Genomic DNA, 17,323 nt, shown 5'->3' with positions numbered 1-17,323 from the left:
CCCACTTATACAAGTTTTAAAATATGAAATCTTACCATCTAATTCTTTACATCTCACTGGGAAAATCTGTATCCCTTGGAATAACTTATCAGATGGGAATCATTAACATGCTCTTGAAAGGAAGATTAGTATGCAACTAATTCATACAACAACTTGAAATTGTATTGTAGACATAAAATGTTTCAAAGCATATTAAAAAATATGGAAGGAAATAATGAAAATTAGAGGTGTGCCCAAAGGTTATATTGTAATGGTGGATTGTTAGCAGTGTCTTAAATGAGATTAAAAGGTTTGGGTAGGAATTCCGTGAGGTTCAGGTGATTGAGAGCGGTCACCAGTGGAGGGCAAAGATGTGGAATTGAGTTGGTTAGAGTGAAAGAAGGACAGCTAAGAACACAGTTACTTGGAAGGATTATTGAGTAGGAATTAAATATAGGCAAACAAAGACAAAACGTTGATGGATGAGTGAGTTTACACTTAATAGAATGACTAATGCTGCCACTCCACTTTGTAATTTAACCGGCCACATCAAATACTAAGTGTTTGAGAGGTGAATTAACCATAAAATAAAGAACAGTTAAATTAAATTTAGCTTTAAATATCTCATGGAGTTGAAAGGGGGCTCTTGTGGTGCAGTGATAGTACCCCTACACCTGTGGTAGGAGACACGGGTTCACATTTCATCTGCTTCAGAGGTGTGTAATAACATCCCTGAACACAGTCTGATTCAAAAATATTTTAATCCAGTTGAAAATAATCAGTTTGTGCAAATAAATCGGGCACTAGTCAGAACACATCTCAAATACTGTGTGCAGTTTTGGTCTCATTATTTAAGAAAGAAAGTAAATGTGTTGGGCACAGTTCAGAGAAGGTTTACCAGAATGATACCTGGATTGAGCAAGTTGGTTTATGAGGAAAGGTTGGACAAGCTGAGCACGGTTTCAGCTAAGTTTAGAAAAGTGAGGGATGATTTGATTGCAGTTTATCAAATCTCAAATACTCTTCACATGGTGGACACGGAAAGGATGTTGTTATTTATGTAGGTGAGTCCAGAGCTAAGGAATGCATTCTTAAAATCTTTTAGGACAGAAATGAGGGAAATATGTTTTAGTTAGTCACTGAACATATTCAAGTGACAAATTATGGTGGTAACCAAATCGCTGAACTAAAACGTACAGCCTATCAAGTCAGGTTTCACCATTGAGCCTGGCATCCAATATTACCACCAGCTGGGGCATAGCAACTTGCATCTTGCAACTTGAAATGTAAAGATAAAGTGCAATCTCACTTAATTCCAATAGCATAAGATTTCAAAAACTGCAACAAGTTTAACATGCTATTGTCATTGTTTCTAAGAACAAAGAAAATTATAGCACAGGAACAGCCCTTTAGCCCTGCAAACCTGTGCGGATCGAGATCTTCTATCCTCTGCTGGCAATGTGTTCCAGACACCTACCACCCTCTGCGTAAAGAACCTTTCCTCTCTCACTCTGAACTCGTGACTCCTAGTAAGAGTCTCTCCTCCCCCCCCCGGGAAAAAACTTCTTGCAATCTACCCTGTCCATATTGTAGACCTCATGATTTTGTAGACCTCAATCAGGTCCCCCCTCAACCTACATCTTTCTAATGAAAACAATCCTAATCTACTCAACCTCTCCTCATTGCTAGCACCCTCCATATCAGGCAACATCCTGGTGAACCCCCCTCTGCACACTCACCAAAGCACCCATCCTTTTGGTAATGTGGCGACCAGAACTGTACGCAGTATTCCAAATGTGGCCAAACCAAAATCTTATACAAGCGTAACATCCTCACATTTATGTTCAAATTGCTATCATAGTAAAGAATAGCATTCCAGTAATCATTTGATGTATCTGCATCCTAATCTTTTGCGATTCTTGCATTAAACCACCCAGATCTTTCTACACCTTGGAATTCTGCAGTTGCTCACCATTTATGTAATACTCGGCTTTTTCCTTCCTGCCAATGTGAACAACATCACATTTTCCCACATTTTTCACCACCCCTATCTATGTCAGTCATAATAGTTATTAGGTCATCTTCACAACATGAGCTATAGAGAGAGGTTGAATAGGTTGGGGCTGTTTTCCCTGGAGTATCGGAGGCTGAGAGGTGACTTTATAGAGGTTTATAATATCATGAGGGGCATGGATAGGGTAAATAGGCAAAGTCTTTTACCTGGGGTGGGGAAGTCCAGAACTAGAGGTCATAAGTTTAGGGTGAAAGGGGAAAGATAGAAAAGAGACTCAAGAGGCAACCTTTTCACTCAGAAGGTGAAAATGGAATGAGCTGCCAGAGGAAGTGGTGGAGGCTAGTACAATGCAACATTTAAAAGGCATCTGGATGTACATGGATAGGAAGGGTTTGGAGGGATATGGGCTGGGTACTGGCAGGTGGGACTAGATTGGGTTAGGATATCTGGTCGGCATGGACGGGTTGGACCGAAGAGTCTGTTTCCATGCTGTACATCTCTATGACTCTAAATCGAAGTGTTGGCATCTTGAGACAATCGATATGTACCAATGCAAAATCTGCTTGTGAGAAGAACACAAAACACATAATTCTGAGCAACAGATAAAATGCACCAAGCTCAAAGTTCACTCAAAAAGGTGCTCGGCATCTTAAAACACAAAAGAAGTGGATAAATCTCCAGGACCTTATCAGGTGCAATCTGGAACTTTGTGGAGAACTCTTGCTGAGATATTCGTATTATCAATAGCCACCGGTGAGGTGCCGGAAGACTGGAGGCTGGCTGATATGGTGCCAGTATTTAGAAAAAAAGCAAAGGAAAAGTAAGGGAATTATAGACCGGTGGGCCTGAGGTCAATGGTGGGCAAGGTGCTCGATGGGATTCTGAGGACAGGATTTACAAGTATTTGGAAAGGGGTGGACTGATTAGGGATAGCCATCATTGCCCTGTGTGTGAGAAATAGTGTCTCACTAACATGTTTGATTTTTTGAAGAAGTGACAAAGATTGGTGAAGGCAGAGCAGTCAGCATTGTCTGTATGGACTTCAGCAAGGCATTCAACAAGGTTCCCCATGGGAGACTTCTTAGCAAGGCTGGATCACATGGAATTTAGAGCGCTAGCAATTTGGATACAAAATTGGCTTGAAGGTAGGAGACACTGGATAGTGGTAGAGGGATGTTTTTCAGACTGGAGGCCTGTGTGCAATGAGAATCAGTGCTGGGTCCACTGCTTTTTGTCATTTATTTGGAAGGAAATATAAGAGGAATGGTTAGTAAGTTTGCAGGCGACACCAAAATTGGTGATTTGGTGGACAGTGAAGAAGGTTTGAGGGGAAAGATTTAAAAAGGGGCCTAAGGGGTAACTTTTTCATGCAGAGGGGAATGTGTAGGAAATGAGCTGCCAGGGGAAGTGGTGGAGGCTGGTACAATTGCAGCATTTAGAAGGATGGGTAGGGTTTAGAAGGATATGGCCCAAATGCTAGCAAACAGGACCAGACTTATTTAGAATAACTGGATGAGTTGGATCGAAGAGTCTGTTCTGTGTTGTACGTCTCTGCGACACTATTAGGGACAGTTAACATTTAAGGAAGAAATCCAAAACATTTAGTAATTAACTGAGAAACCTACCCCAGACTAATTCATTTTCTTAGAAACAAAAAAAGTACAAAAAGTACAAAAAGTAAATACAATACACTCTATTAACACCATTGTTTGTAATGACAAGCTAAAAATTCAGTTCTAAATTATTTTACTACTGCACCTCTCTGCCAAGAGTTCCATGAAATTTAGAAATGTCATTCATTTTCTCCATGCCCAAGCCATTAATGTACATTTTCAGTCTCTGGAATTTGCTTTGATTTCCTTTGGTGTTCCAACTATTTGCCGAGGAATGAGATTCAATGGAGGTTTATCCATTGGCTTTTAGCAAAAAATAAAAATGCTCCCATTTATTTACTGGTGTTATTATTTTGAATTTCTCAGCTTAAATATTGACCTGCATTGTGAAAACACATGGATTCTCAAAGCCTGTTGCTGCAGTTTTAAACAGTAACCAAGCTGATTACTACCAAATCTCTAACATGGTTTACTTCCTTGTATTGTAGACTGTGTATTTATTCCTTTCACTTCCAGCCATTTTCCCCCTTGCCACCGGATATGGAATACCAGCTCCAACTTGCAGGTTGCATTTTGAAGAATATCTAGTATTTACACCACCTCTGGCTTTATGTCTCAACTTCAAAAGGAGCTGCAAGCTACACAGGATCCACAGCTGCTTTTCTAAACATTAGTCCTGTCTGCTGGCTATGCTCCGACTGAATTCTCAAAGATCATCTCAAAACAAAGGAGCTCACTAAGCTCCATCCATCTCCACTCCAAAGTGACACAGATTGTTTGCAGGTTAAAATGCCAGTGAATTCCATGGCTTTCCTTAATTCGGTAAGCCATACAAGTAAATATTTCACTAGAATAATTGTAAGCATCATGTCTCCATGTCCTTTGCTAAGACTACCTGCAATTGGATGAGTCTTTTTCTTACTTTATTCAGCAAACACAAGTTACCTTTTAAGTTGTAGTTAACAGGGTTAGCTGACGTCCAGATGATCAAAGGAAATTTTATCACAAAAAAGGAGCGAAATACCTTTAAAATTTACAAACTATGATATTAGGCATGACACTGGAATTTACTTTCATATTTGCATGAAAGCATCTAACTCATTCTATATATTCTCCAGACAATTTAGAAACAGAAGCTCTAGATGGCACTGCATTGCTTCCTCTTCCTATGATTTTAATTTATGAAAGGAAGTGTATATAAATTTTACAAAATCATTTCCATTGTGTTCCCTTCTTTTACATTTAATGTTACAGAACAACCTTGACTATTGAACAAGACGGGCGGGGAGTATTTTGTTCGGAAAATTGAACATTTTTACAGGATCTTGAGACCTTGTTTGGATAATCCGAAATTCGGATAATTGATGATCAGGTAGCCAAGATTATTCTGTATATTATTCTTCACTGGGGTCTCAATTAACAGATTTGATCCATTGGCCCACAACTCACCAATTTTATTTTCAATGCCAACTTTTTTTACTTCAGTAGAAAATCCATCCAATTAAAGTTTTTGAGGCAATAAAGGGATAAATTATGAAAATTCAAACAACTTACTAGTAAAGTCAGAGGGTCAGAATCTTTCACAGTTGTTAAATACATTGGAAAGCAATGGATAAATTAATGCATTGGCAACCTGAACAGGGAATATTGAAACAAGTTCTAATTACTAGAACTCAATGATAAAGTGAGGTGGGTGGGTGAGAAGACAGAAGTTTCTGCATTAATAAAGCAGTATGCAATTTTTAATGGCCAAATGGTTACACAAATATTGAAAATGAATTTATTTCCTTGGATTATTTTTACATACTTGGATATTTAAAGTCAATTAAAAATACACCACCTGTGAGAGCTTGTGCGCACAGTAAATCATTCTAAGGATACATCCACACTTCGTTTAAACATGTAAGATGGTGTCTTTGTTCTTAATAACCATCCTGAAAAAGGACAAACTATGAAGTAATACTTCCACTTACCCATGTAAGTAAACTTCTGTTCCAAGTCAATGAATGATTGTGTGCTTTTAAAACGTTTTGTGCATGTCTCGTCCTCAACGGACGACAGAGAACGTTTTCTCCCATTACAATCCTCTAGGTTCTTCTCCTCATTAGTAGACTTGATTTGGTCACTGCAGTCTAAATGGGGGAAAGAAAAATTTAAATGATTAGTTCTATTGTAATGTAATTAAAATATGCGGTTTAAAGTGATTCTCCAGCAATATGATGATTTGTTTGCAAAGTAGGAATAAATTCTGAGAAAGTAACAAAAGACAGAATAGAGTACTAATTGAAGACAGTGAAATCAATTACATATGAAGAAGGTGCATAAATACTTAGTAATTTCAAGGAAGAACAAGCAGGTTCCACTACATTTGTCCATGCCCTCTTCAATCATTAAATGAATTAAACTGGATTGTCAAATCATGTGGACCAAATCCTATAGAGGTTTCCAAGATTAATTTAGTAGGACTCAGCCATTTCATACAGGTGTGGCATCTCAGTGACCAAACTTTCACAGGTAGGAGACCAAAGAGAAAAAAAATCATTAAGGTTTGCACTTCTGCTTGCTATACACTGCTATCCTCCATGTATGTAGAGGCATTAAACTTGACTAGGATGTCTTCATGACTAAAACAGACTGACTATTCACTGTCAAAAGCTTTTTATTTCCTTTGAGACTTGGACATCATTAGAATTTATTGCCAATTCCTAATTAGTTTCGAGAGAGAGGATGATAGGGAGTCAGCTTTTGGAACCACTGCAGTCCTTATGAGTAATGGTCGCTTGTGTAAAGTATTGGTGTTTCCTAGTCAAAATGTACTCAAAATGAGTCAACACCATCAAAAAGGGAAAAAGAATGAGAATATTGTTTTTCAAACAATTATGGACGGCGCAGTGGTTAGCACTGTTGCCTCACAGCGCCAGAGACCCAGGTTCAATTCCCGCCTCAGGCAACTGTCTGTGTGGAGTTTGCACATTCTTCCCGTGTCTGCATGGGTTTCCTCCGGGTGCTCCAGTTTCCTCCCACAGTCCAAAAATGTTAGGTGAATTGGCCATACTAAATTGCCTGTAGTGTTAGGTGAAGGGGTAAATGTAGGGAAATGGGTCTGAGTGGGTTGCTTTTTGGAGGGTCGGTGTGACTTGTTGGGCCGAAGGGCCTGTTTCCACACTGTAAGTAATCTAATCATATCATCTAAAAAATTTAGTTTTAATGCAAAGAAAATCTGTTTCATAAAGTTGTTTGTATTAGTCTCATTTAGTGCCCATAAAAATCATTTATAAAAATTTGTAATAAAAAAAAAGTCAACTCAAATGACTTAGATGGGAGTCAGCAATTGCAGTTAAGGACAGGCATTTACATTGTGTCTGTTGTTTCTATATGGTTATTAATAAGAATTGTTCCAAGTTGTCTTTCATTTCAAGTACTGAAACCTTTATACAATGATCCCCACATTTTCTAAGCTATTTCTACTGATCCATCAATTTAGTCAGTTTTGGTTTGTAATAAACTAACCTCTGAAAACCAAAACAATATTTTAGATTATCTATTCAACAGATAACATTTAATCATATTTCCAAGATGTTCTAAATCAGTCATACTAAAGTGAACAAAAACAATGGCGGTCGTTAGAAACCTTTATGTTTATATGTACATATTTAAAATCCTGGACATGGAAAGGAACTAATTAAAATGGCTATTGAAATGCAAGACTTTATATCTAAAGCATAGAACATAAAGGGGCTACAAATTATGCTACAGCTATAAAAAAAAACCATGGTCACTGCACACCCCGAGATCCAGAGTATCTATAATAAGAACATACTGCCGGTGAATGAATTTCAGGGTTGAGTTTTCAAAATATCTGTGGTTTAAAAGGGTAATTTATAAAGAAGAAATAGCACAAATTAAGTTTACATACTCGAGAATTTAGACAGTTAAGAGGTGTTTTAAAGATTTTAAAGTATTAAAAGCAAATGGATAGAACTATTTCTGCAGGTTGAGAGTCAAGTACTTGTGGATGTAGCCTCAATATTAGAACTAGATCTGTCTGAAGTGAAGCCCAGTAACATGTCTTAACACAATGGGTTGTAGAAGTTATAAATTTTGCAAACAGCATTTGATGCTGTGTCAATTTAAATCTGACACTGTTAACCAAAAATGTATTAATGTTTTAAGGGATTTTGGCAAAGGAAGGTACATGGAGTTATATCCCAGATCAGTCCCAATATCATTGGATATCAGAACAAACCTGAGGGACTATGTGGTCTATTTTGTTCCCGTGCATTTTATTGTTTCCCATTAAGAAAATACCCAGTTACTTAATTTGGCGAAACAAGATCATTTACTGGTTTATAGCTGTTTGTTGAAAGGATTGGAGACAATGCGGATATTGTCCACTGGACTGGATTTTTGTTTTTATTCTCTACCCCAGTTAAAATTGTGCCTTTGAAATAGTTCCATGGATACCAGACACCAGAGAATATAGAATTGAGAAAATTTTCTTGCCAATAGATAATTTGTGGTGCTCATTATCTTTTCTTTAATTAATGCAGTTTAGTACTTAGGTTAACCATCCGTACGTTATTCAAAAAAGGTAACTAAGAATTTTAATAAGTTTTGAACTACAGTCTACAGGATTTTCAAAATATATCTGTTGTCACGAAAGGAGCATTTCAAAACACAAGCGTCTTGCAAAGTGAAAGAGGATTCTGAAAAAGGGTGTAATTGAAACTCAGAGAAAACATCTTGGTTCTGAAAATGCATATAATCTCAGGTTGCCATGGGAAGAAGAACTAAAAAAAGGTAAAAGCAAATAGATAACTAATTAGCATTGTATTATAAACTCAGTACACTGAAAAGATAATTCAGAACAAACCCAGCTACTGTGGTGAAGCAGTGAAGAACTGCAGGATACTAAAGACTTAATCTCTATTCAAAAATGAAATAAAACAAATTTCTTGAGGAAATAGAACAAATTGCTGGTCTGGCAGTATCTGCAGGGAAAAGATGTTTTGATTCAAGTGATCATTCTTCAGATCTGGGGAAGGATCACTGGACTTGAAACATTAACTGATTCCTCTCCAAAGATGTTGCCAAACCAGAGTTTCTCAGCAATTTCTGTTTTTGTTTCAGATTTCCAGCAGCTTTATTTCTTTGGTTTTATGTTAGAGTTCTTGAAGATTCAGGTAAAGGGGAACAGGTAAATTGGAGATGGGATTAGAGCAGAGTTTGGAAGGAAATTGCCCACTACTACTGCCAAGGTTGTACCAGAGTAGACTATTCATGGTTTATTAAAGAAATCCCCCCAAAAAAATTGGAAATCCATTCCACCAGGACTGCAACCTGTTACAGAAAAATGTTTTACAACATTAAATCTAGCCCTCCAATTTCTTCCATGAAATCATTTGCAATTTCTTTTTAAAAAATAAAAGATGAATTGCACAACTGAATTGTTACACTTTTGTCAAGAAGTGACACTATCAAGATTTGAAAAATGAAAAGCACTGTCAGTCACGTGTCTTTACGAAAACGTCAAGAACACAATTCTAACCGCAGCAAATTTTGACCTGCATCTGAAAATGTTCATGCCAATACTTTACTTAGCATGCTCAATGCAGAATGTGTTCTTTTGAAAATTTGCAGTGCAGTTAATTTGTGTGCCACATTACTTGTGCCAACTGTCACTATCAAATAGAATCAATCTCCAAGATTTCAGCAAAGGTGTCTAAAACACTCCTTACAAAATCAAAACACATTCATCTGCTAACCAACTGTGTTACATTTAAAACAATGTTGAAAATGTGTCAATCCACAATTTTGTTTAAAAGTTTTACTGCTCTGCAGTCTACACTTAAGTACTTCATTTATTCATCCCACCTCGTAATAAGATTACAGCTCCCCACCATCACAAACATCACCAACTCCCAAACTTTGTTCTTCTGGATTCTTTAATGTAACTGTCCTGCTAAATGTCAATCACCCCCACTCTTACAGATTGAATTAACTACTTGGAATTATTCAATTATTTACATATTCAAATGTACACACTTTACCTGTCGATGTAGCTTGTGAATTTGAAGCCACCGTCCTTACAAAAGACCACGCATCATCTTCAATAGCAAACTTCTTGAAACTGGCATTAGGAAACTTGTCTACTTGTTCTTTACATTCATCCCTAAAAAGAAAAAAAGTGCGTAATTTGAAGAGAATGTAATGTTCCAATTTTTTAAGTATGGTTTTAAAATTAATTCATTATTAATTGCAGAGAAAATATACTAGGCTGGTCAATTCAGTGGATTAGAAAGCAATCCACATACCCCTGGGATTTTGATTATCAATCTGATAGGTGATGAGTATGATAACTTATCTTTTTTTCTGAAAGCAACTGCAAAATTACAATCCACAAATTATCCCTGCCCAAAACGTCACTCTCCTGCTCTTCGGATGCTGCCTGAACTGCTGTGCTTTTCCAGTGTCACACTTTCAACTATAGTACCCTAATAGATGTCACTTCTGCATATACCTCCGGTCAACTTTCTTTTTTGCCTACCATTCCTATGTCAACTCATACAACAAAGCTGTCTGTGTAAACTTTATAGTTGTAATTACACAATTCTACCAGGGTAGGTTCTGTACTATAGCCATTTGCACGATGATGTAATTGTCTCAACAAGTTGAAATTGTTACAAACTGGAGGTTGAAAAGATCATTGTGTTTTTGGACTAGCTTTAAAGTTAAATGAAGGGATCAAGTGACTGATTTTGAAGCCTGCCAGTTAAAAGACCTGGATGACACAATTATCAAGGGTTAACAGTAGGTCTGTAAAGTTTTCATGGAAAAAGAGGTTCACTTGGAGACAACGGTAACAACATCAGCATTTATTAAAGTGGTTAAACTGTTAGTCTCAAATTCCCAGGTCAGTATTGAGATGGTCGGATTGTAAATGGGTACTTTTCTTTTAATTATTTTAAAACCTGTCTATTTACCTCTTGGAGTCTAACGAATAACTCATCAGCATTTTACCTGAACAACAGGATGATTATGAAGACTGAAGCTGGGAGGAAGGAACAACCTTTGGAAACCAGTGACGACTTGGTTCATATACTCTCTCAAACTACTGAATTTCCCAGATAAGTATGGAGAGCAATTACAGATAAAGTGTTCTATGGTTCACTGCACAACTCAAACTCAAAGGCCAAATTCTTGAGAAATTAAAACAAAAGTTTAAAGATTTGTCTAGACTGAGCTTGAGGAACATGGTTTCCAGAGAAAACCTTCACCATTAAGAAGGTTTACTTAACTCGAAGGAACAGTCATTTAATAAGCCAACTTCTGATCTTATTTAAAAACAAACTAGCTATTTTTAAAATGGGAAAACAAAAATGAAAAAAGGGGCAAAATAAGCTATACACAATATTAAAGAATTTGCAGTTCACAGTCCACTCATCCAGCATACCAGCTGTGATCATGACAAATAGGTAGTAAAATACTCCAATTGTGCAAGATTGGTCTTGTTAGATGCAAAGCACTGGCTACCAGCAGTCAAGTTTTCATTTAAAACACTTGTCACTAATTAAACCTGATACCCAGCTTTATTGGCTTTTCAAATTTTGTTGTCACTTTTGGATTTAATCCAGTACCTATAATGTTAACCTAAGGAAAGTATTGCAGTTGTGAGTCTGTAAACATTTACCACAGATGGTCTACAGTTTTTCAATCTAATCATTCAAAAGTTGCAAGGACACACATTCACAACTGAATTTTTGAAATCTTTGCTATTATTAAAAATAGTGGTAGGGAACAGAAGGATAATAAAGACTCTTGTTTCTAATTTACCTAAAAATTATCTAGTTGAGCCTAAAAATAATTCAGCAACAACAAAACCTGAACATTCCCGACAACATTTCAACAGCTAAATATTGACAACTTGGGAAATTTTGGGTTAAAGCAAGAGTGCAAAATTGAAATAAATGCAATTTGGTTGTTTATTGTGAAGGTTGAGGAGAGAAACAGATTATGGATTTCTGGATACCAATTATATTAAATGAATATGAAGATAGTGCCACTTTCCTGCACTAAGATAGACCATTACCTAAGAACTAAATGAATGGCAGTGCAGGTCTAATGGGTTGAATTGGCTATCCTTGCTGCTTTATTCCAGTCTAGCTAACATTGCTGTCATCAGACATAAAGAGGGAGATTGAAAAAGATGGCAGTCTGCTCTGTACCATATCTCAGGCAAGGTGGGCTCCTACCCACACCACCCCACTGGAAAAGTTTTAATACAAAGCAGGTAGAACACCTAGAACCCTTTAAATTAGGATTTGGAGGCTCTGGACTCTAAATGAAGATGTCTAAAGGAAAAGGGAGCTATGGGAGCACAGCAGGCAGGGCACTCCTCTATTGTGTTGGGCACACCCATAGCCACTGTTTCAACCTCAGCGCTTTTCAGCTCAGTGGAGCAACAGCAGCAGAGTTTGCAAAACTCTGAAAGAAAAAAAAAGAAAATTGAAACAGTGCTGCAACCGATTATTGCCATGCTGACAAAGCAAGAGCAGGAGATCCGGGCACTGGATCGGCACATGAAAGCGGACATAAACAGAAATATTTGAAATCTAAGCACTACAGTGAGACAAAGAGATCAGATAGAGACAGCTTGTATGAAACTCCACTCTGTGCCCAGTTCACTGGTTTCATGTATTGTTTTGAAGACTGACTCAGTGAAAATAATGCTGATACATGTGAGCTCCTAAAACAAAACCAAATCAGTCTTCCCTTCCTGTCAGGACTCAAGTTACAAATCAAAAGACGCCATCACAAAGATCCTCAAGTTACAAATCAAAAGACGCCATCACAAAGATCATTCCAAGGGCTTCAAAAGGGAAATGCTCAGAAGATGTTTCTCCTCATGGGAGGGTGTCTTGGACCAGAGTACACATTTGTCTCAGTCTTAACTTGGTGCTTCTATTCTGAGATGAGGAGGAACTTCTTCAGGAGGAACTCCTTGATACAGAAAGTTGTAACCCTGTGCATAAGGCTGAGACACATGTATTCTTCATCAGTAATCAAGGGTTATGGGGTAAGAGCAGAAAAGGGCATAAGTAATGTCAGATCAGCTACAATCCTATCGACTGTTGGAGCAGTTTGATGGAGCTGAATGGGGCCTATTTATGTTTCTATTCCTTAAGGTCTTAGCAAGCCCTACATCCAGGGAAAAATCTGGAAAACGAAAGATAGTTATGGAGTCATAGAGATGTACAGCATAGAAACAGACCCTTCAGTCCAACCTGTCCATGCCGACCAGATATCCCAACCCAATCTAGTCCCACCTGCCAGCACAGTTATGGGAAGACAAAGCCTAACAGCTATAGATCAAGGTCAAATGGACCTCACACACAGGTTGGTGTTTCTCTCAAGAATAACAATGCTATCCTAAATTGGAAAAATTATTTCTAAAACTCCTCAACCTTGAAGTCATAGTGGCAGCCAATACTCTCCAGGCCACCTGCGGTAGAATTCACAGGAATGAGCTGCAGTGTGCAATTAACAGGTGGAAAACAAAAAGCCCATGACCCTGACAGTATTGCAGCTTATTCCTGAAGAAGGGCTTATGCCCGAAATGTCGATTCTCCTGCTCCTTGAATGCTGCCTGACGTGCTGTGCTTTTCCAGCAACACATTTTTCAGCTCTGATCTCCAACAACTGCAGTCCTCACTTTCTCCTAGTATTGCAGCTTATGTCTACCAGGGGAACTTTTGCTATCATCAAGACTTCAAACATTAATCCTGCGGAGTTGAAAGTTGTTCAGGGTATGATGAGGAAGCGGGAAAAAAAAAGAGAAATGAAAGAAACAACCCTCAACCAAATTTCAGGAATGCGAACACGTTAATCATCTTAAAAGAGGAAAATAAAACATGCTGTAGACAATAAAGGCATTCCTCGCTTGTTCAGAGCAGGGAAAGTCCTGATGCATATTCTCTGCTACATCTGTGGATGAGAAAATCTCAGAGACAATGTGGGTTAGACCTTCGTGAAGCATCCTCTGGTATAGCCATTGTTGCAAGACTAATCCAAGAAAAATAAAAGTTGTAAATGCCATAACAAACCCTTCATTATATTCATCAACCGGACCAAAACATGTGATTCCTGATGAAGGACTTGTGCCCGAAACATCAATTCTTCTGCTCCTCAGATGCTGCCTGGCCTGCTGTGCTTTTCCAGCAGCACATTCTCGACATATTCAGTAGATGTATTCAATAAAAATGTCCAAGAAATCTTAACATTAAAACAATTGTAGAATTTGAGTTATGACTCAACCATGTTGAGCAGGAGATCTGAAACAGACACCTTCAAAATCTGGGAGAAAAAGTGAGGACTGCAGATGCTGGAGATCAGAATCGAGAGTGTGGTACTGGAAAACCACAGCAGGTCAGGCAGCATCCGAGGAGCAGGAAAGTCATGAGAGCGGTGTCGAGTTGGAAGGTTGGAACTGGGTTGGGGGAGAGAATGAGAAACTGGTGAAGTCCACATTGATGCCATGAGGTAGCAAGGCGGAAGATGAGGCGTTCTTTCTCCAGGCGTTGGGTGGTTAGGGTCTGGCGATGGAGGAGGCCCAGGACCTGCATGTCCTTGGCAGAGTGGGAAGGGGAGTTGAAGTGTTTGGCTATGGGGCAGTGGGGCTGGTTGGTGCGGGTGTCCCAGAGATATTCTCTGAAGCGCTCTGCAAGTAGGTGTCCTGTCTCCCAATATAGAGGAGACCGCATCAGGAGCAATGGATACAGTAAATGACACATGTGGAAGTGCAGGTAAAACTCTGATGGATGTGCAAGTCTCCTTTGGGGCCTTGTACGGATGGCCGGGGGGGTTCAATTCCTGCAGTGGAAGGGGAAGCTGCCAGGCATAGGAGTGTTGTGGGGGGGGGTTATGGGCCTGACAAGAGAGAGTCGCGGAGGAAATAGTCTTTACGGAAAGCAGCTAAGGATGGGGAGGGAAATATATGTCTGTAGTGGGGTCCGTTTGTACGTAGCAGAAATGGCAAAGGATGATGCAATGTCTAAGGACCAGGGAGGGGGGGTGGAGATTCCGTCCTTGTTGCGATCGGTGGGGTGGGGTTTGAGGACGGAGTTGGAAGAAGTGGATGAGATGCACTGGACGGCATTATCGACCATGTGGGAGGGGAAATTGCAGTCTTTGAAGGAGGCCATCTGGTGTGCTCTGTGGTGGAACTGGTCTTCCTGGGAGCAGATGCAGCAGAGGCAGAGGAACTGGGAATAAGGGGTAGTGTTTTTACAGGAGGCAAGGTGGGAGGAGGTGTAGTCAGGTAACTGTGGGAGTCAGTGGGTTTGTAGAAGATGTCAGTGTTGAGTTGGTCATCGTTGATGGAGATGGAGAGGTCCAAAATCTGGAATCAAGCACACTGGGTGTGAGTTATCAAAGGCACATCCAGAGCATTTGTCACTACACCTTTGTACTGTAATATGACCCCAAGAGTGTGAGAAATTCCAGCAGCAATGTTGTGTTCCCTTCTTAAAGGCAACTTCACAAGCATTCAGGTAAAACTTTTGCAAAATCAAGTTTGATAGACTGGACATCAGGTCCAGGCTAAAAGCATCTCTGCCAGCTCATGTCTTCTCACATCTCAGATGGACAGCATTCCAGAAAGACACAAAAAGTACACTTCAAAAGACATTATAAAGCTTTCCTTGAAGTACATTGACTTTAATGACTAGGAAATGTTTATTCCAAGTCACACAAAATAGCGACAATCTGACAATCAAGTTGAATTTGCTTAAATCAGAAGATCTTTACCATGAGGCAGAATAGTGACACAAAAAAAAAGACAAAATTCTTCACTTTTAATTCTCCTAATTTTCAAGGCATCCTGCTCTGCATAAGCAAAGACCAAGTGGTTAAGAATGGGCCTGTTCAGTTACATGAAGACCCATCACAGCCCTGGATAAACATCATCCTCAAACTGGGGGACAGCCAACAATGAATGAGACTAACAAGAATATATGCATCACAAAATCATGTTCCAAACAATGCCAAGCATCAATATCAATCCATTTTGTAATGCCTTCTGAGGAGCAGGAGAATCGACATTTCGGGCATAAAGTCTTCATCAAGAAGGTGGAATTGAATGGGGGGGGGGGGGGGGGGGAGAGGGGGAGGTGGAGGGCTGAGCTAACTGGAAAGGCGATAGTTGATGTCTCTCGATGACTCCCTCGTTAGGTCCACACCCCCATCAACCCACCTTCCACTCCTAGCACCTTTCCTTGTTGCTGCAAGAGGTGTAAAACGTGTGCCCACACCTCTCTGCTCACCTCCAACCAAGGCCCCAAACGATCCTTCCACATCCGGCAGAGATTTTCCTGCACACCCAAACACCTCACCTACTGTGTCTGTTGTCTTGATGTAGTCTCCTCAACATTTGAGGGACAGGATGTCAACTTGCAAAACGTTTCAGAGAACATCTCTGGGACAGACACACCCAACAACCCCATCAACCTGTGGCCAAACACTTCAACTCTCTCTCCCACTCCACCAAAAGACATGCAAGTCCTGGGCCACCTCCACTGCCAAATCTTAGCCACCTGACACCTGGAGAAAGAATGCCTCATCTGCCACCTCCAATCTCATGGCATCAACGTCAATTTCACCACTTTCCACATTTCCCCTCCCCTCATCTCATCCCAAAAATCGAACCTCCAACTCAGCACCACCCTATCGAACAGTCCCACCTGGCCATATTCCTTCCCACTTATCTGCTCTACCCTATCACCACCGCCCCTCATCTGCATTTACCTACTGCCTTCCCAGCTGTCTTTCCCCAGCCCCACCCCCTCCCATTTATCTATCGGCATCGTTCCCCCAACCCCCACATCCATATGGAAAGGCTTATGCCCAAAACATTGATTCTCCTGTTCCTTGAATACTGCCTGACCTGTTGTGCTTTTCTACAGCCACACTTTTTGAATCACATCAGTTCCAACTCAATAAAGGAGTGCCATCCTTCCATAGAATCACTGTAAACACAAAGGAACCATTTGCCCATCATAACTACACTAGTTTATTCCCTAGTGTCAATCTTCTACCTTTTCCACACAGCCCTGCACACCATTTCTAGCCAAAATAATCATCCAATGCCCTCGTGAATACCTCAATTCAACCTGCTTCCTCCACATTTCCATAACCAAACTACTCATTGTGTGAAAAGGTTTTTTTGTTCTCCCCCTCACAACTTGACGTTGCTCCCATTCATTCCGTGGAGGTGCCAGTGTTGGACTGGGTGAACAATTTAAAAAAAACACACACACACACACACAAACACAACACCAGGTTATAGTCCAACAGGTTTAAGACCATAAGACATAGGAATGGAAGTAATGCCATTCGGCCCATCAAGACCCCTCTGCCATTCAACCATGGCTGATGGGCATTTCAACTCCACCTACCCGCACTCTCACCATAGCCCTCAATTCCTTACAAGGTCAAGAATTTAATCAATCTCTGCCTTGAAGACATTTAACATTACGGTCTCCACTGTGCTCCGTGGAAATGAATTCCACAGGCCCACATTCTCTGGCTGAAGAGATACCTCCTCATTTCTGTTCTAAATTGACCCCCTCTAATTTTAAGGCTGTGCCCAAGGGTCCCAGTCTCCCTGCCTAACAGAAACAAATTGCCAGCATCCACCCTTTCTAAGCCATGCATTATCTTA

At 39.8% G+C, this 17,323-nt stretch overlaps 1 protein-coding gene across 1 annotated transcript in view; it reads right to left on the bottom strand.

Annotated features, from left to right (window-relative positions):
• rnaseh1 (ribonuclease H1) overlaps positions 1-17,323 on the bottom strand; it is a 37,817-nt gene that overhangs the window by 16,954 nt on the left and 3,540 nt on the right. Inside the window, exons 2-3 of the mRNA XM_043678583.1 lie at positions 9,657-9,778; positions 5,580-5,738 (exon numbers count right to left, since the gene is read on the bottom strand). Coding sequence (XP_043534518.1) covers positions 5,580-5,738; positions 9,657-9,778 — 281 coding nt within the window. The remainder of the gene's footprint in view (positions 1-5,579; positions 5,739-9,656; positions 9,779-17,323) is intronic.

This window comes from Chiloscyllium plagiosum, chromosome 3 (assembly GCF_004010195.1).
Source record: "Chiloscyllium plagiosum isolate BGI_BamShark_2017 chromosome 3, ASM401019v2, whole genome shotgun sequence".
In the NCBI taxonomy this organism is placed as follows: Eukaryota; Metazoa; Chordata; class Chondrichthyes; order Orectolobiformes; family Hemiscylliidae; genus Chiloscyllium; species Chiloscyllium plagiosum.
Note: the sequence above shows the minus strand (reverse complement) of the source record. Positions and strands in the feature narration are given on the sequence as shown.